At 39.2% G+C, this 26449-nt stretch overlaps 1 protein-coding gene across 4 annotated transcripts in view; it reads left to right on the forward strand.

Moving 5' to 3' along the window:
* The window catches only part of LOC113409509 (cAMP-regulated phosphoprotein 21-like), a 146868-nt gene that overhangs the window by 51869 nt on the left and 68550 nt on the right, over nt 1-26449 (forward strand). For all 4 annotated transcript variants that reach the window (XM_026663511.1, XM_026663512.1, XM_026663513.1 and 1 more), the window contains 5 exons: nt 4094-4323; nt 12407-12637; nt 18462-18631; nt 20750-20854; nt 23249-23509. In XM_026663511.1, the coding sequence (XP_026519296.1) occupies nt 4094-4323; nt 12407-12637; nt 18462-18631; nt 20750-20854; nt 23249-23509 (997 nt within the window). The remainder of the gene's footprint in view (nt 1-4093; nt 4324-12406; nt 12638-18461; nt 18632-20749; nt 20855-23248; nt 23510-26449) is intronic.

The raw sequence follows: 26449 nt of genomic DNA on the forward strand, positions 1-26449 counted from the left end.
TGTGACAAATGCCTCAATAAGGAACTTGATTATGGGGATGTGGGTTGGGAGGATGACGGGGAAGGACAGATCCTGGAGATGTTGAGGAGGAAAAGGGGGTGGGATTTGGCTATGACCTAGATATGTGAGCTAAGGGAAAGGAAGAAGTCAAAATTAATCCTCAGATTTATAGGCTGTAGATTATAAAGCAAGAAGGGAACATTGAGATCATCTGGTCAGACTTCGTGGATAACACAGGCTGTAGAACTTCCCTGAATTAGTTCCTATTTGAACTACAGCATAAAAGACATCCAGTCTTGATTTAAAATGTTCCTGTGATGGAGAATCCATCACAGCCCTTGGTAAATCATTGCAGTGATTAATTACCCTCGCTGTTAAAAATGTATGCCTTATTTCTAGTCTAAATACGTCAAGCTTCAACCTCCAGCAACTGGATCTTGTTATACATTTCTCTGATAAATTAAGAGCCCTCTATTACTAAACTTCTTCTCCTCATGTAGGTATTTATAGAAAGTGATCAAGTCACTCCTTAATCTTCTCTTTGTTAAGCTAAACAGATTCAGCTCCTTGAGTCTATTTCTAGCATGTTTTTCAATCCTTTAATTATTCTTGTGGCTCTTCTTTGAACTCTCTTCAGTTTATCTTGAATTGTGGATACCAAAACTGGACAGAGTATTCCAGTAGCACTTGCACCAGTGTATACCAGAGGTAATATAACTTCCCTACTTCTGCTCAATATTGCCCTGTTTATACGTCCAAGAATGGCATTGGCCTTTTTGACCACAGTGTCGCACCGAGAGATCATGTACAGCTGATTATCCATTATGACGAAGGCCCTACCAAATTCACGACCATGAAAAACGCATCATGGACCGTGAAATCTGGTCTTCCCCTGTGAAATCTGATCTTTTGTGTGCTTTTACCCTATACTATACAGATTTAATGGGGGAGACTGGCATTTCTCAAATTGGGGATCCTGCCCAAATGGGAGTTGCAGGGGAGTCAAAAGGTTATTTTAGGGGGGTTGCGGTATTGCCACCCTTCAGAGAGTGGCAGCTGCTGACTGAGGGCCCAGTGCAGAAGTAAGGGTGGCAATACCATACCATGCCATTCTTATTTCTGTGCTGCTGTTGGCGGTGGCTCTGCCTTCAGAGCTGGGCTCCCGGCCAGCAGCCGCCTCTCTCCAGCTGCTCAGCTGTGAAGGCAGGGTGGCCGCCAGCAGCAGCACAGAAGTAAGGGTGGCAGTACTGCAACGCCCCCCCCCCCCCCGCCCACACAATGTTGATTAGCATTAATTATATGACCCTCCTTTAATTCTTTATTAATCATGTCCCATATCAGCAGTTTCATTATTTTTCCAGGGATCACTGTCAGACTGACAGGCCTATAATAAACTAGGTGATCCCATTTACTCTTTTTAAATATTGGCACAACATTAGCTTTCTTCTAGTCTTTGGAAACTTGTGCAATATTCCAAAACTTATTGAAAATCAACATTAATGCTCTAAAGAACACTTGAGCCAGGTCTTCAAAACTCTTGGATGTAAGTTATCCAGATGCAAGTTTAAAATGTCTAGCATTAGTAGCTGCTGTGTAATATCTTCCTTATTTACTGTTGGAATGGAAAGTATTGCATCATCATCACGTGATATGATCACATCATCTTGCTTTTTCCCAAATACAGAACATGAATATTTATTGAACATATCTACCTTTTCTGTATTATTATTGACACTTCTACCATTCCATCTAGTAATGGACAAATATCATTGTTGGGATTCCTTTTGTTTCTAATATGCTTAATAAAACTACTTCTTAGTGTCCTTAACTCTGCTGGCCATACAGTTCTGTTTATGTCCTTTTGCTTCCCTTGTCAGTTTTCTACAATTCCTAGCTTTTGATTTATATTCACTGCTATCAAGTTCCCTGTATTCTATGTGTTATATATGTTATGTTCTAGCTGCTTTCACTCTCCCTCTATGGCAGATTGGTTTTTAACCAGCGAAGCCTTCTTTCTCAATTATGGCTTTTTGTGCATCTAGTAAAACGTTTCTGAACAGTTCCCAATTATCAGTCAGATTTTTCTGTTTAAATTCTGTCTCCCAACTGATCTGGTTCATAATTGTTTTCAGGTTTATGAAATTAACCGTTTTAAAGCACCAAGTGTAATATGTTATGGGTTTGGACTATATTCTATATTTGCATGTTATAAATGTGATCAAGTCATGATCACTTGTACCTAAACTACCACTAATTTTTAGTTTTGTGATCAGTTCCTCTTTATCTGTCAAGATGATGTCTGATATAGAATGCCCCCATTTAGGATGCAACACTTTCTAAGTTAGGAAATTGTCATCTATACAATTTCGAAATTCCAAGGATATTTTAGTACTGGCAGTCTAAGGCCTCTAGCATATGTCACTCAAATTGAAGTCCCACATGATCGTGTAGCTTTTTTTTTTTGTACATATTATAGATAGGTGCACACTGTTCTCTAGTGTGATTTGATGGAGTGTAGCAGACACCAGCTAGTGCTCTTTATCTGTTAGAATGTTGATCTGTAAGTATACAAGATCATTTGTTTCTGAGTTGTCAGTAACTTGGAAATAAATAATGCCATTTTGACAGAGTGCCATTCTCATGCCCTTTTTGCCCACATGATCCTTCTTAAATAGGTGATAGCCAGTGATTTTAACATTCCTCATGCAGATCTTCCCACCAGATTTCAGTAATACAATCTGAATTGAATTTATGCATATAAAGGTTCGTCTTCTGCTGAGGTGGAGGCCATCCTGTACAGCCTTCTCTCCCCATAGAAGGTAGACCAATGTAACACAAAACCAGAACTTTCTGATTTACACCATTTACCTAGCCAGCAGTTTCAGTTACAGGATCTTTTGTCTTCTTTCCTTTGTGGGATGCAAAGAATCTCCAGGAAGATCAATTGAACATTCTTCTCCATTATCATCCCTGAAGTCACCTATAATCTGTGAGGTATCCCGTGAAGCAGTGTAGTTATTGCTGATATGCACCCCATCACCAGTGGATCCTTGCCCATTGACTTCAGAAGCCTTTCCAATCTTAGAGTCACATCTTATGTCTTGGCTCTGAGAAAACACCATCATGCTTATGTCTGGTCTTGTCCGAGTGACAGGGAAAATGGAGGTATTGTCACCAGTGTCACAGAAGTGATGGGAGCCGTGATGGTCCAATATAGTTGTCTCAGTTTTGGACAGATTTGTGTTTTCTCTCATAGGTTGTTTTGTTTTTAAGGAGAGGTTATCTTGAGAACTGTCATTTTTCAGACAATAAAGTCCCGATCCTGTAAGATGCCAAGTATTGCCTGCAACATGACACATGCCCTTTGTTCCAATGAAATTATGAGCTGAGGATATTCAGCATCTTACAGCATCAGGCAGGGCTTTTAAAAAATGGGTTTACAGTTTGTAATTTTTTTCCCTACAGGTACTCAGAGCAATATGATGGATTCCTAAAGTCCATACAGGAGTATGGAAATCCTGTTGCTTTTAATGGGAATTCTATACATGTAGAGAGAGCAGAATATTGCAGAACTGAAAAGATAGTTTTGCCCAGAGTTTGAATCCAAAAGATTGTATTGTTTAAATGTTTCTATTGCAGCTTTTGTAATTTTGCTTTTCAGTTTTTCATTTTACATTATATATTTTTTGTTGTGTGTTCACGATGTGGTAATGTAAGGGGAAGGTAATTATTTATTCAACTGCTGAATCTCTAAATATGATCTCCATTTTTTCCCTGTAATTCCGAGTCAATGAAGGCTAGCACTTTTTATGTAAAACATTTGCCAGATGCATGTGTAATTCTTCTGATGTATATGCTTCTGGTGAAGTTGTTATATATAACTTCACCAGAAGCATATATATACATGGCATGGCAGTGTTTATATGTTGAATATGTTGGGCCAGGTTCCATCTTCCGTTAGATTCGTAAATTCAGAATCACCCCATTGACTTCAGTGGATTTACTCCGATGTTACACCATTGTGACCAAGAGCAGAATTTTGCCAATATGTTTGTCATTTTTATGCATCTTTGTTTTTCTGATGGTGCTCTAGGGGTAACAGAGATAGTACAGGGAAGGCATCTGGCAGCCGGCAAAGCAGTACAGAGAACGAAATGAAATGGACAGACCACCAGAGGCCATGGAGCAGCACAGATTCAGACAGCTCCAATCGCAATTTAAAGCCAGCCATAACAAAGACAGCAAGTTTTGGTGGAATAACTGTTCTGACAAGAGGAGATAGCTCATCAAGTAACAGGAGTACCGGCAAACTGTCTAAAACAGGTAGCTACTACTGTATTGGGTTCATAATGCTTGTGTCTGCCATGAGAAATGAGGATGATTGTGTTTGTCTGCAGCCATTCTGTATTAAGAATTACAAGTGGAGTATGTACTTACTGCAAGTACTGCGTATGTGTGCATGCCTGTATATTGTAGCTGGGTCTACAGTGTTTAATTTTTAAACATGAATAACAAATCCTGATTTGTGTATTCATTTTTCTTCATGGCACAATACTTGTGTTTATTCTTGCATACTGTATGCAGATGCTGTGGATTAGAAGATGATAGTCCTTTCTGGCAAAAAAAAACACTTTTTTTTTTTTTTTTCTTTTTTGTATTGCACAGAGAATTGAATGTTGTAAAACTTGGCCACACTCAAAAATCCAAAGCCCTTTTTCTGAAACGCAGACCTCTGAAGTGGCCATCTGCTTCTCAGAGTGGAGCCTCTGCAGCCAGTCTGCCTCGTTCATGTTGGATCACATGATGTAATGGAAGCTAATACGAATTTTGGATTCTGAAGGCTTTTCATTTTATATTGTAGCTCCAATGAAATGACAATTTGAGAAAAATTTTCTCCTGCTTTTGTGTTTACCTTTCACAGTTATATTAACTTAAGGGTGAGTCACGGTGCATTGTCTACGTAACTCCAAACCGTGCCATTTAGCTCTTTTATATGTTTTATATTTATGTATAAATGTGTAATATAAATAATCAGCCCATCAGATTCCTTCCTCAGTTTGGGTCATTTGATAAAAACAGTACAACCCCAGTGACAATCAATACATAGCGCTTTTCAGCTTCAAAGTGTTTTACAGACCTTAGTTAATTAACCCCAATTCATCAAACCTCGGTTAGCCAAATATCACTTCTCTCCCCTGAGGTTGTACTATATTCTTTGCTGCACTTCAGGTGCTGTGTCCAGGAGCACAGTGGAGATCTACCAGGAAGCCCAGCTGACTGGTGGAAGGAGTCTGCATTTAACATGTCCATGATCAAAGTGCAGTGAAGAGTTTTGGCCATGTCTCCATATCTGCCAGTTTTAAAGGAGCAACACTAGTTTGAATGCAGCCCCTTTAAAACTTGCTGGTCACAAAGCTGGCTGGGAACCTGAAATACATTTTTATAAGCCCCTGGTTTCAGGTGTCTTTTAAAACTGTGGCAGGTGAAGGTTGTGCTTTCTATGGGCCAGATCCTGAGATCCTTGTTCAGTTTTTCTCTGTCCTTATTGCTAGGTAAAATCCCACTTGAATATAACCTGTATAAAGACCTCCGAATCTGGTCCAATATAGTCATACATACCTCAGTAGTATCTATGCATAGAGTCATACATATCTAGATAGTATCTGACCCTATATAGTCATACATATGTAGTTAGCATCTGTGGGAGCTACATGGCCTAAGTAGTGCTTAAATGACTTTGAAAATACTCACCTGTATGAATGATAAATGCATTGTACAGTGCTGCACACAATATATTGTGAGCCTGATCCTCAGCTGGTGTGAATTGTCATAGATCCAAGGACTTCAGTAGATTTTTGCATCTTTTTAGAATTGAGCCCAATATGCATAAGTTAATGGAGAGGCACAGCAGCTCAGTGTAATCTGTAGTACAGTTCTGCATTTCTCTGCAGCAGTACACTGCAGAGACACAAAGCACTTGAACAGAGTCAGGGAAATCCACTTTGGTGGATTTGGACCCATGCTAACTGCAAAAGATTTAATAGTTTAAATAGCCTTTATAGTGGTGAAATCAATCATCTCAAACGATGCACTTACAAAAGCAAAATCCCTGAAGAGCTCTAATAATTTTAAATATATCTGCACTATATATTCACTAAACCCCCACTTTCAAATGACAGCTCTTCTAACACATTTAAAACACTTCAGTAGTATTAAAATACCATGTTCTTTGCAGAGTGATTAGGTATTGTAAGTGCTTTGGAGGTTTTGGGTTTTTAAAAAAAATTATCTAAGTGTTTCAATTTGAAAGCTTGTCAAGCCATAGGAAAGGAAAAAGAAATGACATAAAAAAGGAGGAAAAAAGAGCAATACTGGATGTCAAAATAAACTCTCACTTTCAAAACCACGATATAAAGTGAAGCCGTCAGTCAGGGGAAATAAGGCTATGGGGAAAAAAAGATTCAGATGTTATCATTGAAGTGTTATTTTATGGCAATATGGCAGCTGAGAATGACCATTCCAAAAAATTCACCTTAGTATATTGCTGTTTTACCCCCAGACAACACTATGTGGATTCATGCAACTGTCAGAGCCTCCATACACTATTGGCCTATTGACTAGCTGGTTAAAACTTTATTTTTACCACTTGACGTAGTGATATTCGCCATGGCATTTTCAGTATTGTGTAATCTAATTTTACGGAATACTACTAATGTTGCAGTACAGCTTACTCCTGGGGGAATTCTGCACCAAAAAAAAAAAAAAAAAATTCTGCTCACAATATTTTAAAATTCTGCAAAATTCTGCATATTTTATTTGTCAAAATAACACATATAATCACTCCAGTTTCAGTGTTGGTAATTTATTTAATAATACCTGTCAACAAATATGTCAACAATACAGACAACAGCAAAAAAGATTCTCCCTGGAGTAGAGAGCTAAAGAAACCCCTACAACAACCCAGTTCCAGTTGTGGGGTGCTGGAGGGGCCCTAGAGCCCAGACACTAGCCCCTTTCCCCACAGAGCCCAGTCACAGTACAGCCCCCGGCCCAGACACCAGCACCACCAGAGCCTTTACTTCCCCCAACTTCTTTACTGTCCCGTCGGGGGACATGGTGTGGTGCGTCCCTGCCCTTCCTCACCCTTTGCCAGAGCTGGGTCTCCCAGGCCCTCTCCAGTCCCCAGGAGAATGAGGACTGAGTACTCTGCTCACTGCGAAATGGGCTCTGCAGAGTCCAGCAGCCCCTAGTGGTGGTCAGAAATTCTGCAGGGGAAACAGGAAATTCTGTGAAATTCTGCATTGCGCAGTGGCACAGAATTCCCCCAAGAGTAACAACTAAATCCTGTTGTTCAGCAAACATTCAAGGCTTTATTATGTGTTTCTATTGCGATCGCAGACAAATAATGCAGTTAGCACATTTTCATTTATGTACAATATACAAGAAGCCAGCTTGCATTCAATGATAGGTCACACAGTTCATCATCAACTAAAAGAAGATAAAAGATCAAAGGACTGGTGACCATTAAGCAAGACTGCAAACACATGACAGTCATCTTGATGCCATAGCAATGTTATCAACCAAATAACTTCAATTGGAAAAATATCAAGATTTTAATTAAATCCAGTGTATGCTCAGAGATAATTTGAGAAAATATGCATTAGTACAATACCAGCCAACACAATCGTTTAGTGTTGTGATTGGTCTAATTTCTAATTATTGGCTTGGGGTGGGGTTGGCTGAGTGGTATTTAGTGATATATAGGAGGCCAAGCTAGAAGATCTGATGGTCCCTTCTGGCCTTTCTTTTACTCTGTCTCTTCTGTATTGCTTCAGACATCTAGTCCCACCTTATATAGGACATAGAACATGTCCTTCTCTGTGCTCCATTGCAAAAAAAAAAAAAAAAAAAAAGGCAGCAGAGAAATGGTGGTGCTTTGCTCTCAGAATGAAACAAGGTGCTCTAAATCCACTTCATGGCTGGCTTTCCTTTTTACTGTTTATTGCATACTGTTCCTGTGACACTTGCTAAAAAAATCCATTTTAATTTAAAAGCGCAGTTTGTATGTTCCAAATACCATGTTACCTATTGCTTATATATTATGAAGCATAATGTATATTGAGAGATAAATTATTAGAGCTATCAATCAATACTGTGGGGGCAGGAGGAGGAGTTAATAATTCAACAGATTACTCATGCTGCATTCCTGCAATTTATGACATCATCCACCTCTTCAGTTGGTTTAGACTTCTGTAATATAAATGTCTTCTTTTCAGGATTGTCTAAGCATGCATATTTGTGGTGAAATAGATGTCCTTGCATGTGGATCTGTCTATCATAGATATTCAGCTCCCATCCACACTCATGATGGCAAAATGTGGCTCTTAGTATGATGACAACCTTTTCCTTTACTAAAAAGCAACAGAGATTCCTGTGGCACCTTTAAGACTAACAGATGTATTGGAGCATAAGCTTTCGTGGGTGAATACCCACTTCGTCAGACACGGCTACTCCTCTGATACTTTTCCTTTACTGTTTACAATAATTTTTATTTGTCATATAATTAAAGAAAACCGTACATGCATTCTATCTATATCTATATATATGTAGCATATTAATTAAGTAAGAAATGGCTATTAATAGGAAGACGTAAACCAAATATATCTTTAGCGTCCTTCTTTATGGTGCAAAGTTTCCATTTTACACTAGTACAGGATAAACACTCCCCCATTTACAAACAGTTGGCTGCATTCCAATCACAGTTATATTTGAGTAAATTTGCAGCGCCAATTAACTTCACTGGAGCTACTCCAGACTTCTACTGTTATAACTGGGATCAAAAATCGAATCCAGGTTGTTGAGTGCTCTTTACAGGTCCTGCAGGGCAAATACAATCTATGCTGCAGGCATTTAAAAACATTAACCATTTTGATAAAGAATCCTGTAAATTATGATTTAGCGGCCTGGTTTTGGAACCAGATTTCTGCTCCTTTATGATTTGCTCGAGTCAAGGTGATGTGGTAAACGTTTCCCCTAATAAACTTGGGAGTGTATATGTGTGGGCACCTGCAAGCCTACCATGCTGAAGCATCATTCCTCTTTCCAGAAATGCAAGCTGCAGACAGGTATCACTTTTACAGCAGCACTTAAATACCAAAGTGATATAAAAATGAACGATGGTTAGGTGGAACAAATTTTTAAAACTAGCAAATAAATTTTTCTGGTGCTGTGAAACTGCATCTAAGAGGATGGTACTTACAAAAATGATGAACAATGTGTCACTGCTGAGAAATTGGCCCCTTAGGGCAAGTAATGAGTGGATAATTATATGGGCCAGCTGGTAAGGAAGGGAGTATTTTTCACTGTTTATAGAGATACTTTTGAAGTATGTAAACAACAAGGAGGTAGAAGAATTAATAAGGCTTGTCCAAGAGGTGAAATTAGGAACACAGAGATGAAACCAAGCAAAGGAAAATTTAAGTTGAACATTGGCGGGGGTAGGTGGGTGAGGAGTTCAAATGGTAAGATCAAATGGACTGTGAAATAGTTTCTCAAGGAAAGTGAGAGGAACCTTGTTTTGTGTGGGTCATTTAAAACCGGGTTTGTGGAGAAAGCTGCCAGGTTTTCTCTCTAGACTCTCCCCCCCCACCCCACCCCAAAAAATACTAGTTTTTTCCCCCTGTTTCTTCCCCATCACCATCACTTTTTGAACTTCAATATCATTGTGAGGTACTTATAAGAACATAATTCATCCAAATGTAGGTTAATAAGGAAGTGATGGGAACATCTAGGTTCTTGTTATGCCTATTATGAAATCTTAATGTTTTAGAACTATCAAAAAGCATAAAGGGGAATTGCATAAAGGTGGAGTCATTGATGATTGGCAAGAGGTACATGGCTGTTGATTCTATCCATTAGCCATTAGTTACTGAAGAGAGGGGTGAACTTGTGGATCAGTAAGGTCTGGTTTGCTAGAATCTCAAAACTTCTGGAAGGTGGTCAGGTCATCTGATAACATGATTCCATCTAAGGTTGACTAGTTAGTCTTATTTTTCCAATCTTCAGAATGTTCAATGTATTAGATGGTTGTTTCTCATTCTAACTGTAGTAAATGTGAAAGCTACTGACCAATACAGCAAAAGGGAAATAGTTTTTATTTATTACCAAACATCAGTGTTTGAATTTAACTGACCCAGGATGGCTAGAGTTGAATGAAATGGTAGGAAATAAGTCATTGTAATGAAGAAATAATGAAAACAGATAAGTCTTATTGAGTATTATGTAAATATACTCAAGAGTTGTTAAGTAAAAATATTGGAATGGATTAATGCTCTTTTCCAAAGGTTCAGACATTTTGTTTCTTTCTTCAAGATCAGTTGTGCCACTGAATGAAACTACTGAGGTAGACGAGCAGATCACTGATGATGCTGCAAGTGAGCCAATTTAAATATAGCAGTCACAATAACTTAAGTGCTTGTTTGAAGCCTGTTCCAGCAGTTCTTCAATATCCGCTTAATAGAGGAGAACTCCTTACTTCTTCTTCTACACTCACAAAATGGTAAAGATCAATCTCTGATTATGCCATAAAAACATCTGAAAGACAAAGACCCAAACTTCATAAAAAAACTTGCAATCTTCTTTTACGTGAACGATATTGCCTTCAATGTAGCACAAAACTAGCAATTTAAAGAATCCTGCTTGGGGCCTGTGGGCATCACTTAAATGTTTATTAGTAATAATAAAGAAATCTCTTGATTCACTTTGTTTTTGATAGAGGCCTCCCAACAGTTTTCACATTACAGATCCATTATGAGATACTGCAAGTGGAAAAAAAAGAGGAAAAAAGTAAAGCAAGAACTAGAAGAAAGAATCAACACTGAAATTAACACAAGGTGGCTATATATGGGGAAAGATCTGATAATTGCTACATATTCTATTCTGAGAAAAATACATTCCTGCTTAATGCTATTGATGCTACATCTGAAAAAACATAAATGAGCAGAATATTGTCTTCAAGTTGCTGTATGTGCCATCCAAGAATTCTCCCATCCAAGGAGATGTGTGCCATTTGTACAAGCAAAATGATAAAATGAAACAACTTCTCAGGAGTAAACATCCTAAATTTCTGATGTATAGTTCCTCAACAAACTATATAGACCTTTGTTGGGAAAGAAAAAGGAATAGCTGGCACAGTCTCAGAATACATAGTGGAAATTCTTCTGCAACCTTCATTAGCCTCTTGGTTAGTTGGTTGGTTGATTGATTGACTGATTTGAAAAGAGGGGGTTTTATGCCCCTGCAGTCCAATGGTAGTCACTGGAATCTTCAGAAAGATTGTTTCTTTGTTTGCATTCAGTTACGCATGTGGAAACTTGCTGTGAGCATGAAGATGACCTTGATGAAAACGTAACTCAGATTTTACACAACAGGGGACTCCACAGAGATGCCCTATATTTACAAAAGCTACTGCAGGAAGATTTGACAGATTACACGCTGTTGCTACCTCTGCTGCAATTTCAGTGAAAATCTGGCCTCGTCTAATTACCAAAAAAGAAATGGATCCAGACAAAAACAAAACTGAAAAATGATTCAGGGAAGCTATGGAACCTATTACTAAGCCCACATGATTGATCCCAAATGTAAAAGCTATATAGGAGGAAAACACTGATGTAACATAATCCTGAGTCCTTTCCTTCCTTCCCTTTTAGAGTTAAACTTGCAGCTCCAAATTTGTTTGTGAAGGAGGTTGTGTATGTTTGTTGTATCAAAATGTTGGAAAATTGTCTAAGTAAAATCATAAAAGACTGGACAGTTGAATTCATAACGTAAATTTTTAAAACATCTGCACTGTCGCCATCTGAGCATCACTGGACTGTATTTTACCATATTTGTATTGGCTTGAAGCTTTTTAATAGGCTTAGGTACTGAAAAAGCAAATAAATTGCTAAAATTATAACTGTATCTTGCAGTGAATATGGAAGAATGGTACACCTAACTAGTTAGTAGGCTGGGGATTCAATTGCTATGTTCTTGTGTTTTTGCTTATGGAATTGTAAACTTTGTCCTTTTGGGCAGAGTGTGTGTGCCTTTTATGAATGATTAAACATGACTGTGAGGCAAATTGCATAGCGTTCTGGTTCATTATATTTTTTTATGGAAGGGGAGACTTTTCGGGGGGGCGGGAAGGGAATGGTTTTTTGTAGGTTGGGTTGAATCACAATAGTCCTGCTTAAAACTGAGCTTGCTGGAGAGTGTATTATCATAAGGAACCATCATGGTCTGAGGGGTTAAAGGGCTGATTATGTACTAAATGCTTTCCATCTTTAAAAAGTTTTATTCAATGTAAGTAACAGCTTGAATGGAGGGCCTGGCTTCCTTCATAACTGAGATTCTGTATCTCTTTCAGGTTCAGAGTCTTCCAGCAGCGCTGGCTCCTCAGGATCACTGTCACGAACACATCAGCCTCTCCAAAGTGCATCCATTGTCCCTGGAGTGACAGCCAGCCCTTCAGGCAATGTTTCCTATACAGAGAATGGGATGAATGGCCAGGTAGCACCAAGCAACACCAGCTATATCATACTTCCACTTGAAGCTGCAGGGATACCACCTGGCAGTATCCTCCTCAATCCACACACAGGTCAGTCTGACATTCTTCCATCTTGCATTGCTTTTTAGCCATTGCCAACAGCATCATGTATAAAAATAGAATGTTACCAGTAGCTGAAAACGCAGCAGCTGCTAGCACTGCTTTATTAGTGGGGAAATATCTACTTTGGTTTGGAAATCAGATTTGTTTGGATGTTTTTACAGCGGTGAGAAAATATGTGATGGCTTTGCAAAGACGCTGCAGCATAGCTGATAGGAGCCAAGCGCACCATTTTAATGTTATTGCATTGGATTCCGCTATAAAATAAGGCCCCAATCTTGCAGGGTGTTGAACACTCTCAGTTCCCATTGGCTTCCCATTGGGCTTCAGTGGAGGGCACTCAGCATCTCCCAGGATCAGGAACTCAGAATATCAGCACTTTGGAGAGGACCGACCTACAATATGCAAACCTTGGAGGTTAAGCTTGATGACAGGAGAAGCACAAACGTTTTGGAGGCTCAGTTTGGATTAGCACCCAGGAGTTTGTATTCTTACCCAAGCTATTTGGTCAGCTTGGGTCTGTATAATTAAACTGGAAGTTGTGTGCAAACATGCACTTTCATATTGTGGCATCTCCACTTCTGCTTCTAACTGCAACTAAGCTGTGCAGAGGCACAAAAGGAAATATGAAGTAATGGGCATACAAGTTCATCTAAACATTTGTTAACCTCAAAAACATTCGAGTTCAGATTTGAGTTGTTGGTCTCATCCTTAGTTCAACTTCTTGCTTTCATTTCCCCACAGTATTTTGCAAACATTATAAAGAAGGCTTGGTAGATGGGGACTGCAGTGTCGTTCAGTGATTTGGGTCCATTTCAGTGATAATGATTGAAATATTATCTGGCTCTGGGTCTGCATACATTCTGTCTCCTTTAGCTGAGTTATATTGGTTTGAGGAGGTAATAAAAAACAAGCAATGCATAACTATTTCCCACTATACCCAGAGCTGGGAGCTGAAGCCTGTTTTCAAAGGTCTTGGCATTATGGAGCTTTTAGTTCAGGAATGTTATTTGTAGTGAGGGCCACGATTTAATGTTTATTATCTTCCCCTTTATGCTAAATAAAAATAGTTCTGTGCCAAGACACAAACCTTATTTATCAGCATTGGAAATACCTTTATAGTCAATATAATGAGAAACTGAGAGATGAGGAGTTTAATAAAAACATCAGCTTGAAAAACCATATTCAACCAAGCTTCCCATAATCACTTTAGAAGATAATTGCATTTGAGGCTCATCTAGTTACTTCAGCATTTGTAAATGCAGAAGAATATTTTAAGTTCATATTTATATAGTGGGATTAATTTAACAACTTATTATTGAATATACATGTGTTGTTTTTTTTCAAGCTAAGGTGTTACAGTCTTGATCTGAGAGTCTGGTATTGGAGATGGGAGTCAGAGGATTTTAAATAAGTGTTCCTTGCAATAAATGGAGGGAAAAAAGAAAACAAACCAGTCATTCACTCACACTTTTCTAGTAAACAGTTCCGTCCACTGTGCTGGAATCTCTTGAGCAATAGGAAAGAAGCCATTTGTATGTACTCTGCAGGTCACTTTCAAGAAGCCCTATCGTACATACTTCAGCACACCTGGACTGGGGAGAGCAAGTGAGAGCAGCCAGTGCTGCTTCTAGGAATAGCAATGACTGAGAGGGTGTGTACATGTTTCTGGGCATGGCAAGGATGGGTCCAAAGCTGCACCACACTTGCATGCCAGTAAAGTTATTCTGGGAGAGCATTCATTACACCTGCTGTACAGGGATAGCAAGTCTCACTGCCTAGCATATGCCCCCCAGCATCCAGGGAGCATTATGTCACTCACAGGCATAGTACCTCCAGGTAACACCATATGAATAGAGTGTCTGCTCCTCTCTCCCTAGCATGCCTCATCCTCTTCAGAAGCATATCTGAGCGTTCCGTGGGTATGTCCACACTGCAGTTGGGAGCATGCTGCCCCCCAGCATGAGTAGACAGACGCATGCTAGCTCTGCTCGAGCTAGCACACTAAAAACAGCAGTGTAGCCAGTGGTAGCATGAGCAGCAGCTTGGCTAGCCACCCGAGTACAAACCCACCCAGATCTCCTGGGCACACATGTGGGTGACATGCCCTAGCTGCTGCCTGTGCTACCCTCAGCTACACTTCTATTTTTAGCATGCTAGCTTGCTTGAGCTAGTGCATGTCTGTCTACTTATGCTGGGAAGCATGCTCCCAGCTGCCATGTAGACATATACAGTGTGGGGGGGAGGGGAGGAGGATGAGGGGGTGGATAGTCTGTATCTTTAAAAATATTGTTCAAATAGTATTTGTGTGATTTATATTTGTGTATTAGCACATATCTGCACTTCTTTAACACTAGACAAACTGCTCTGTTTGTTGCTGTAGCTGATTTTTAAATACAGTAAAATTTTTAAAAAGTAGAAGAAGCAATTCAATTTAAACAATCAGGTCCTAGTCTCAGATTTATAGCATACATCACATTGTCACTTGTGTTGGAAATAAACCCTGCTGCGATGCCTGCTAATTTTTTTTAAAAAACACATGCTATAAATTCGTCATTATGATTTTGAACCTAAATCTCTACATCATCTTAAAATAAAATAGAAAAGAGTTTCTATGAGAAGGAGGCACTGATACTGCAGGAGATGATCAAATATTATGAACAGATAGAAGATAAATGAAAAAGGAAGCTTTGTTTCTCATAATGAGTAGATTTTCTTTCACAATGCATCATCGCTTTTTAGCTCTGTCTTCTTTTTTTTCTTCTTCTATTAGTTTGGTTACCTCTAATTCTATCCTCTTTTTTGATTCTCACTGCTTGGCCTTTAAACATTTGTCCTTCCTATCACACTACATGGTCACTCAGACTACATGATCCTCTTATAGCACCCAGAGTCACAATAATCAGGGAGACACCATGGTGTCTCTAGGCTGATTTGTCTCCATGAGATCTGTAAATCTTACCAGATGCCTCTCAACACCCTCTCTGATGTTGGCAACTTTCATTCTTTCTTTTAAATATTCCCTCTTTCCTCCAGCTCTTTATTCTTCACTCCACCTGCAAGAAGTTTGCTGATTTTTATTTTTATTCTGTGAAAGTTTTTCATGTGCAGCAATATCATCTCTGCTTTCCCTACACTTCAATCCACCCATTCCATCAGTCCACTTTCATCTTCTTTCTGGTCTCTCCTGACACCCTCTTTGACATCATCCCTTCAACAATTAAAAATATTTTGTGTTTCATTCTTATTCCTTATCACTTTGGCTTCTTCGTCATCCCTTGCTCCCTATGTCAGAGAAATAATTAATTACTCAATGTTCGCAAGTGTCTTCCCTAACACTAGACCCCCCTTTTCATTTCCTGTTTCAAAATTTTGCGCTCCATTAGCTAATGCTCCAGTCTCATCTTTAAGTTTACCTCTTTCTGTCCAGTCATCTTTCTTGAGTGAAGTCTTGTATTTGAAACAGTCTTCTTTGATATTGTTCTTGAGAACCTAGCATTGCCCATAGTTTCACTCCTAGCTGTCCAGTTGCTCCTTTTTGGAACCCCTTTCCCTCTAGACTTCTCCACTGTGGTATTACCCTTCATGAACTTCTCTATCTATCCCTGGTGGCCATTTCTGAATTTAACTTGGCAAGTCCCTTCTGTGCAGATACTATTTCAATTTACCTCCTTTACTGTTCCAGTGCATGCTTTATTTTCTGCCTCATCAGTTCCTGGCATTCTCATAGCTGTTTCCCTTTTGTTTCAAAAGAAGATCATCCTTAATCAATCCTTCCTGTCCCTTCCATCTCCTTTTAAGCACTTTGAATCAGAGCATGCCCTCCGATTGAGGTAGACCCAAACTTGGGGTGAGTAGGCATGAAGTGCCCCTCTGTGGCATCATCTCTGCCTTCCACAGACCCTGCTGAAGTTCTTTTGTGGGTATCAGACTGCACGGTTGGGACCGAGTGCATGCTTTTGCTGCTCTCCATGTCATCGTTGTCCCCCATAGAGCTGGGCCCCTCATCTCTTTCAAGCAGTTTAATCTGTGTCCCCCTCCATTCTGAGTGAACACATGGTGAGCATGCAGCCTGGAGCATTCACATTTTAAGTGGATCAGGCTACACTCCTCTGAAGAGTGCTTAGCCCCTAAATCTGGCCCTGTGTGTCAGAAGTGAAAAAAACAGATGGGTGTTGAACAGCTTGAGCAGGTGGTGGGAGGAATTGGGAGCTGGTGGGTGATAACGAGAGACTGCTGGGGAGTGAGAGAAAAGTACCTAATGCAAGACAGCCTTACTTCAGTCACGAATCGTGGCAGTCTTGTGATATTGAGGTGAGAAACTCTTTTTATTTCACTATCAGCTCTCTAAGCCATGCAGTTCACCTGCATTTCCCTCTCCATCTGAAATCTCACAATTGTTCTATAGAGTCATTGACCTACTGTAAGTGTTTCACTTAATCCTGAAGTTTTAAATAGGAAAAGAGAAAGGACTGAAGTTGCATTAAAATATTTCACACAAAAGAATCTAGTTCTTTTTGGCTGTTCAACAGTTTTGTGCGAATTGGAAAAAGACTGATTTATTGCCATTGCTATTTACAAGGTGGTTTCCCACTTGCTTCTCCCCCACTCCCCTGGCATATTAAAGGCAAAAAGACTTTGTGGAAATAGAAAACTTCCAACTGATTCAGGAAATGGAAACAAAATGAATACTGTGTATGAAGTTCTACCTTCAATATGACGGAGGGAAGAATTTGCCCCATACATTCAAAGACACTTCTAGGGCTTCTGCTTGTGAATTTCCAGAATGGTCTCCTCTAGTCTCTTAGGACATTGCCCTCAAAAGTATAGCGCGTTGTTTCTACATTCAATTAGCAGGTTTTTTCCCCCTTATTTGAACTACAATGCATTAAGCATAGTCTTATGGTTTGCATTCCATTTATATAGGGATGAAATGGGCATGAATATCTTCTATCCCCAATATTTGTTCCAGGATGCAATTTCAGCATTAATGGCATCATTGCTGAATTAACTTAAAGTACATCCTTGAAGGACATTCTTTCAGCTTCTAACCATAGCATCTGGACATCTTTGGCACAGCCATTGTAACCTTCCACTCATTTATGCACTGGACAAAAAAGGCTGCTGTAACAAAAGCGCATTCTGGCATACGTGAAGGAGTTAAAAATGTAAGCTTCATTTATGTTGTGCAAAGCTGTACAGTAGAGTGCATACACACCTCTACTTTTAATCACTCATGTAATTGTGTGGGCACTGCAACTCTATAATTTATCAGCCTAGTCCCATTTTGTGCTTTACTCTGGTGTAAACTGATGATGGAATATTTTTGATCTTCCCCTTAATACCTGTCTATGCCTCTGCATTTAAGGATCTTCAGTAGTGGCCTGAGAAGTTAGAGAGAACAAACCTGAAATGTGTTTGTGATCAGATCAGTAGGAGCCCTCCATAATCTTTCCACTGGGCTTGTCATTCTCTTGCTGCATGCAAAAGGCTATGGGTATTGACTGAGGCACAAACATGTTGTCAGAAGTACCACTCAGGGATCCAATGTACAGAGATGCATTAAATCTCTCTGGTGGAAGAAAAATGATCAGTTACATCTTAAAGTGCTATTAACTAACAGATGCTACAGGCTCAGCAGCAAAAATAGATAGCTGCCGCCTTAACTGGAGGCATTGTGAGCCATGAGCACTTTACTGTTGAAGATCAATTAGTACAAAGAGAGAGCTGCCTCTAAATATGGGCCTGTCTAGTTTCTTTTAGTGGATGTTATGTTCTTAAAAGTATTCAGCAAATTAAGTGTATTTTGTTTCAGGCCAACCGTTTGTAAATCCTGATGGTACACCTGCAATATACAACCCTCCCAGTGGCCAGCAGCCAATTAGGAGCCAGCTTGTGGGACAGTCTCAGCAGCAGCCTTCATCCCAACAGCAGCAGCAAGTGCAACAACCACAGCAACAAATGGCAAGTCACCTTGTCACACAGGTACGGCAACTGTTGAAAGGGGAGAACAAGCTTTCATCAAGGCTGGGATGATTAGGTGTGTTTACCTTCCCCGCACAGCAGCACTATAATCTCAAAAAAGCAACTAGACAAAATGTCAGGGTGGTGTTTTTTTTTTTTTTCTTTTGAAATAACTATCAAAAGAAAAGCTATCAAATATTTTCTGGGTGGATGGAACAGGCAGAAAGATTTTCATTTGGAAAATGATTATTAAACCAGGTGGTGTGTATGTGGAAAGTCTCTAGATGCCATTTGAAAGAATTGAAATGTGACTAAAAGACCTAATTATTCTTTCATAGACAGGTGCAATATGTAATTTTGTAAAGGGCTGGGGTATGTGTACATAGCTCTGTTGATCTTTTGCTGAACACCTTGTAATACTCACAGATTCTGAAATCAATTATATTGCTAACTGTTTCTACCTTCAAATTGTTAGTTTCTCTTCAAGTTTTCTTTATGAGATCATTATATGTTCTCAATTATAATGATGTAATAATAATACTATTGGTAAATTTGGTCCCCTAAAGCTAATTTAGCATTAAGGGACCCTCCTTCTGATTATCTAAAATATTATATGACCCTCTTTGATGTAGCACCTGAGCATCTTTCCCTATATAGTGAGGGGTATGTCCCATTTACTTTAATAGGAGGTTCATGAACATACATACAAGCAGATAGCACGGCTGAGTGTTTAGTTGTCACATTTTTATTCTCTACTTCTCAATCTGCTGAGGTCCAAATGTGGGACAAAAGAAAAGCCCTGACGGCTCAATACTGGACCCAGTTAATTTGGTATAACTTCTCTCACTGAGGGCAACATTGGAATCTAATAATAGTAGTGCTGGAAGCTTTAATCAGTGTAAATAATATATTGGCACAAATTGAGCTCTAGGTCCCAAATCAGTCCCTCTCATAATAAAAGGAGACTTTTAACAAGAGAAACTGAGTGTTTCTTCATGGAGAGTCCCACACATCAGTTAATGGGTCTGAGAGATTTCCCCCCCTAAATTCTACACAGAAAAGCTATCCACAAACGTCTGTCTAGATCCCAATGGCTCTAGCCTCTGGATGTCCCCCAGATTTCTCGCAGTATTGTGTGAATGGAATCATGTTGCCAGAGAACTTTCAGGGCTCAGCTTTTACAGAGGTGAGAGGTTGGGTCCATAAAACAGTAAATGCAGCCTAAGGCTCTGTGAACTTATCATTGTGTAGTACACCAGGCCAGGGAGGGGGCCCTGGCTGGCCCAGCTGAATGTCAACCTACTCCCTTAGCATGAACCCAGAACTACATGGGGAGCTCTCTTTAGGGCAAGGGTAGGGGATAGATACATAGTATTGCAGTGCCCTATTTATGAGCAGAGAGCAGTCCAAATTTGCACATGGAGAATTCCTCCATCTGTAGATCTAAGGAGACTCATTCTGGTCCCAGATCACCCAGGTGTAAATCCAGAGTAACTCCGCTGAAGCCAGTTAAATTAATCTGGTTTTACTGAGTACAGAATATGGCCTAATATCTATAACCTCAATTTCAAGATTCAGCTCTTCCCATTAATTTATAACAGAAAAGGCAGAATAGTACCAAGCTTGTGTAGGATTCATGTAAATGAGAGACTAAAATGAGAGGAATGCTAAAGCTATTCCTAGGTAAAACACCCGCCGTATAGTTCTGTATAAATGCTTTCTTTCGTTTATCTCCTCGAGATTATCAAGTTATTTTGAACTTTGTTCTTACTTTTCAGCTTTATAGTCACTAACAGAAAAATGCATATCTCTGCATATGCAGTGTTTTTCCCCCCGTGATCTCTGGGAGTTATATGTAGCATCTTGCTTTAGCATCGCAGCACACTAATAATAAGAAAGTAACCACAGTTTTATTTGTGTATCTCACGAACTTGAAAGTCTGTTAGTCAGCAGAAAACAATAACTAAGAATCACAAGATTGAGTGACCAAAATGCAAGCTTAACGTCATAGTAACTGATCTATTGTGGCTACCTGAAGTTGGGTCACCTGCATTGCCAGAGCTTTAGTTCCCAATAACAGTGTTTAGCTATTATCTAAGTCTTGGAGTGTTGTATTTATTGTCTCATTTTATTTTGTAGCCTGTTCAGGCTTTGCAGCCATCTTCCCAGTCAGTCCAATATCCAGCAGTTTCTTATCCACCCCAGCATCTCCTGCCAGTCTCTCCAACGCAGCAGTTTCCTGTGGTACTACAGATTTTTATTTATTTTTGTGGTGATTGTTGATGTGGGGTGGCTGAGGTGAGCATGTATATGTTTGACAGCAATGTGTAGGAATGCAGGGCAACTTGTGTTAAGGTCTTTGTAAATCTCTCTTTTATTCAAAACTTCTGGAATACTTTAGCATTTTATGTCCACAAAGTCTGGAGGAAAACCTCTCATGGATATGGTGAAAGACTTGTGTGACATGCTTGATTCGGAATCTGTAGAAACCATTGTACTCTAAATCCAACGGCTGGACTTATTCCATGATCATATTGGAGCACTTGGATAACAGAATATTTGTGAAAGAGCTGCAGCTCTAGAGGCATGTGATGTACTGTGCATCATGACAAAGAACTAATGGACATGGAGAATAAAAATAGTATACCTCTGGAGTCTGAATCTGGCCTGATGCTTACAAGGTTAAACTTATACTACTGTAGAACAAAGCTGACATTTTAGTAGGCGGTACAAGATTCTTTTGTCCTCTGTCTTTCTCTCACATTTTTATTTGTGGCTGATATCCCCAAGCTAGAGATGTCAGCTGGTCATGTTAAAAGATAGAAGCAAAATGGAATAATGCCTTTGGGGCCAAAATAGTACTACTAACACATAGGAGAAAAGCACTTCGTTTAAAGGCTCAGTAGTGGTTTATTCTACCCATCCACACACTGAAAACCCGGTAAAAAAATTGTTGTCATGCACAGCAGATGTATGTCCCAGTGCTAGCTCCCATGACAAGTATGTGACCATCTGCTTCATAGTCTCTCATTCATAGAAATGGGTAGAAGTAGCTTAATAATGGTTAATTTATTCGCTGAATTCCTCATTTTTCTCTTTGTGAATTGTCATATTTTTTTTTTTCAACTTCACTTGTTTAAAACTATTTGCCATTAAATCAATGGAAGCTGTGGATGCACCACGTTTCTGAAATTCAGGCAACAAATTCAGGTACCTAAGTATGGATTCAGGAGCCTGGATTTAGGCACGCGGGACCAGATTCTGGCCTACAGTTTTGAGAATGATGGCCTATATCTGTTCCCAGATGGAATTAGTGTAAACCTTAAAAAATGAGATTTCTGCATGTGATTGTGAATTTGAAATTGGCTTACAACAAATATTCTGATGTATTTATTTAAAAATCCATACTTTCGTTTCAAAAACCCTTCCAGTGAATGCATTATGCTAGAATATTTTTGGAGAGTGAACATAATAGGAGTATAAACACAATCCAAGCAAATTCATTAAAAAATTCATAGGCATATTTGAGGAAAAAATTATTTGCGGTGTTTGCCCTCTTCAGTAACGGGGTGTGAGCAAGCAGTTGGGGAACATAGTGTGCATGTTTATGCACAATGCACTGATAATATTTTCTTACTTCTCGATGGAACGAAGCAAATATTAAGACAAATGGACCTATGTAGGCAAAGCCCTTAGGGCCAGATTTTTAAAGTTAGGCTCCTAACTCCCATTGATTTCACTGGGGCTTAGTCATTTAAATACCCTTTTAGAATTTCACTCTAAACCCTCACAGAGTCCTATTGAAGGAAATAGGATTCTGCTCAGGCACAGAGCTCCACTCACATGGATCCTTTTATAAGGTCAGGGCCTGATGCTATTTTACACCATTATACACATTAAGGGTATAATCTGGCTCCACTGAACACAAGGGAAGCATTGTCATTGACTTAATTAGGGGACAGGATTTCACCTTCTATGCCTATTTGGTATGTTGGTCCCTGCCCTAGCTAGATGGTGGCCCTAAGACTACTATATTACATGTTTATTAACACCAACTGCATAAAAAGTCTTTAACTAGCAGTTGAGAGCTGCAAACTGCTCAGTCTCCAGATTACAAATTTTTGCCTAATATTATATTAAAATGTATGGATTGGGATATTCAAAGGAATCAAGGATGCCTCAATCACATTGAATTTCCCTTGGGATACTTACAAAATCCCAACTCTAGTTATTAGAGTACCCTTGGTTAAGGAATTCTGTGTTTGTGAGGGGAACCCACACTTACAAAGTAGTGCTTAGGTCCTTTCAGTTCAAAATGTGTCCCTTTGAAAGCTTTAGAGTTCACTAGTTTTTAGAATATGGATAGGATCAAAGAATTCCAACCAATGAGGAGCTGCTGTTTCTCCATGTGGTGTAATTTACCTTACAGTCTGGAAGCATTTTTCAAGCCGTTTTCAGTGTTTTATTTTTATTTTCTATTTATTTTCTATCTATTTGTTGGTTACCCTGACTCGTTTGGTGGTGCATGAATTTATTTTCACCTGCCTCTCATGCTATTCTTAGAACCTGGCTTTTTGTTTTTCAAATGTCTACTGCAAAAATCATGTTGATAATTTTCAGCTGACTTTTGCCCCACAGCGAGATGACATGACAACACAATTTAGCCAGATGAGCTTAAGTCGTCAGTCATCAGGAGACAACCCTGAGTCGCCTTCTGGTCCTGTCTACCCATCACCTATTATACAGCCATCTGGCCAGCAGACTGGTTATGTCATGGCATCCCCAAGCCAGCAGCTTCCCCCAGGAAGTTTTACAGGTTCAGGTCCACCAGTATCCCAACAAGTACTGCAGCCTCCACCACCACCCCAGGGCTACGTACAGCAACCACCACCTGCTCAGGTAAGTAGAATTTTTACCTCTTTATTGTGAGTTTAGCACATAGCTCCAAACTCTGGGACCTCTGTATAGCATCATAAATGGAACATACAGCATAGACTTGGGGGTAACTGGAGAATATCTTTTCAAGGAATTCACAGCTACTGTGGAGCAGATTTTTTTGGCAGAGGGAAGTTTCCATCATTTCTGTTGTTTCATTGATTCCAACAACTCCTCCCTCCCCCACCATCATTTTCTGAGCATTCATCTGTGTTCCAGGATGTATCTGTACATGAATATAAAGAAGGAGGGTGAACAAACATTCAGAGTCCCTTTTCTCCTGTGAGCCACATGCATGCTAGCAGAGGTAGCCATTCATCATATTTAATTGACTTGAACATGTAAGACACCACAGATCAGTAATTTTTACTGTCTTCCTGAAGACTGATTATGTTTTACTGTTCGCCACCAAACATCCATGGATGTCTCCTGGGTATCCTTGCAGAACACAGAAAGTGATTACTGTCAAGAAGTAAAATGCACCGATGATTTTCTGGCCCATTTTCAAGGTATACATTTTAAAAAGTCAAATTTCCAACTTAATTATAGAAAACTGCATTTAACGTGCAGCTTAAAATAATAAAATGTTATTAGTCGGGGGAGAGGGAGAGTTATTTTATCCTCTAGAAAAATATTTGTTTAAAAAAAATCCCATCAAACACTTTAGCATAAAATGATTTTAACCCGTGGTGTTATTTCTGTTCGTTATTCCTTATTGATAATACAACTGCAGTTGTTGGTATGTCTCTGCACTGTTGTAATAACAAAGAATGTGGGCTACTAAGCTACTTTTAACAGCCTTGGGAGTTAATATTAGTACAGAAAATTAGAAGAGTAAGGGCTGTTCATGCCACAGAAGATACAGTGGCATATGATATTTCTTAGTCTAAATATTGTGCAGCTATTTGCCCCATATATGTAATTTCCTGAGTAAAGAGCTTGCAAAATATTTAATAGAGATAAAATATTTAGCAGAAAAGCTTGCTCTTTACATGTGGAATTTGCCTATTTGTCAAATTGTAAAAATTCCACAAAAGGGCAGTGTTATGAATTTATTTTATTATATAAAATATTACAAGAAATATTTTTCACTATGTAGCGATTTGCCAAATGTCAAAAATTTACAGGTGTGAATTTGGGGGACGGGGTGGGGGGAACAGAAGAAGTTGTAATATCCCCTTTTCCCCTACCCAAACTACATTATCTACATGAATAAGCAGAAAGCGAAAATCTTACAAGCTGTCCTGCGTTCCGTTCCCACATCTGTCACTAGCTTTTCTTAAAACTTTGTGTTCTATAACATTTTCAAGTATTATTCAACCAAACTTCAGAATGCTCCTAGTGAACTAGATAAATATGAGCCACTTCTGTTTTACAAACTGAGATTTAGAGAAGCTAAGAGATGTTTCATGGCTATTGCAGTGAGCCAGTGTTAGGATTAGAACATGGTCCCCTGGCTCAATGGGCCGTGTTGATGCTGCTGTACCACTGAGTGTGCCTTGTCAAGTCACTTAATCTTTCTGATCTTAAATTTCCAAATCTGTAAAATGGGGATAATACTACTTACCTACAGGTACCTGCCTACCTGTGGCTGGGATATTATAATCCTGTATATTTTTGGATTTCATGTATGGAAAACAACATTACCAACATTTCTAGGGCTGGTAGGGAAGTGGGGTGGGGGGGAGGCATTATGTTCTAATAGATTAGCCATAGGATTTTGTGTCAAGAAACCAGAGATCTAATTGTGCTTCTGACACTGGCTTACAGTGTGATGTTGTACATATCACTTAACTTCTGAGCCTCAGTTTCCATGTCTATAAGCAGGGGGTACTGGTGCTTATTTCAGAGGGGCGTTGTGAGACAATTAAATAATGTTAGTAGAATGTTTTATTGGTGCAAAATATCAATAACGGATTAAGACTACCTTGGACCTGGATCCAGTCCAACCAAGGGGCCCCCCTGCAAAATTACCCATTCAACTGTGGCTTTCCTGCCTGTCACATCTGGGTCTCCAGTCACCATGGTGGACCTTAGACATTGGACATTTGGCTCCAAATATTGTGGATCTGTGAGCCCCCTCCCAGCATGGGGCCCAGAACTAGGGATCCTCCTTTAATTCAGATTTTCAAAGAATTGTTAAGTGGTGAAGATGGGAACTAAGAGCCTCCTGCTTCCCAATACTGTGTTCATTTCTCTAATCCGTGGGATTTGGGCAGGAGAGAGGACAGATACCAGCCGTCACCACCACCACCACCAGCAACTTCTTAAAAATTCACAACTGTGAATTTTTGTGGGACAGTGGCTTTTAGAGTCTGCACAAGGTTAATTGTGAAGACTTTTCATTTGTCTGATATACAAAAAACTTGATATTTTGTGGAGAAAATAACAAATGACAAATTGGTGTTCATTTTTACAAAAACAAATTACGCCAGTTTTGCTCAGCTCTAATATTTAATTAAAGACTTTTTGAAAAGGTTTTCTCAAAAATGAGGTTTCAGTAGCACTGAACTGCAGGAACAAAGAAAAGTGTAACTCCATATGTTTCTGTACTATATTTTTTCATGATTTCTTCACTGTATGGGAAATTCTCAAATCAAAAGTAGATGTTCATTATCAGACTGAACATCTTTGTTTTTTGAAAGGATATTGTAGGTAACTGGGTAATTTTGCAGGGGTGCCCTTTGTTGGATTGGATCTGGGTCCAAGGTAGCCTCAATATGGTTAGCAACCTTTAAGAGGTACCGTTCTTCTGTATTATTATACACTATAATTAGTGATAGAATAAAACAAAAAAGTGTCCTGTGTATCCAGATGGAAAATATATTCCATATATCAATTGCATTACATGTCTCATATCATCTGTTATACAGTATAGTGTGTACATGGTCATCGATATATATT

Source organism: Terrapene carolina, unplaced genomic scaffold (genome assembly GCF_002925995.2).
Source record: "Terrapene carolina triunguis isolate 2854851 unplaced genomic scaffold, T_m_triunguis-2.0 Scaffold33723, whole genome shotgun sequence".
NCBI classification, from domain to species: domain Eukaryota; kingdom Metazoa; phylum Chordata; order Testudines; family Emydidae; genus Terrapene; species Terrapene triunguis.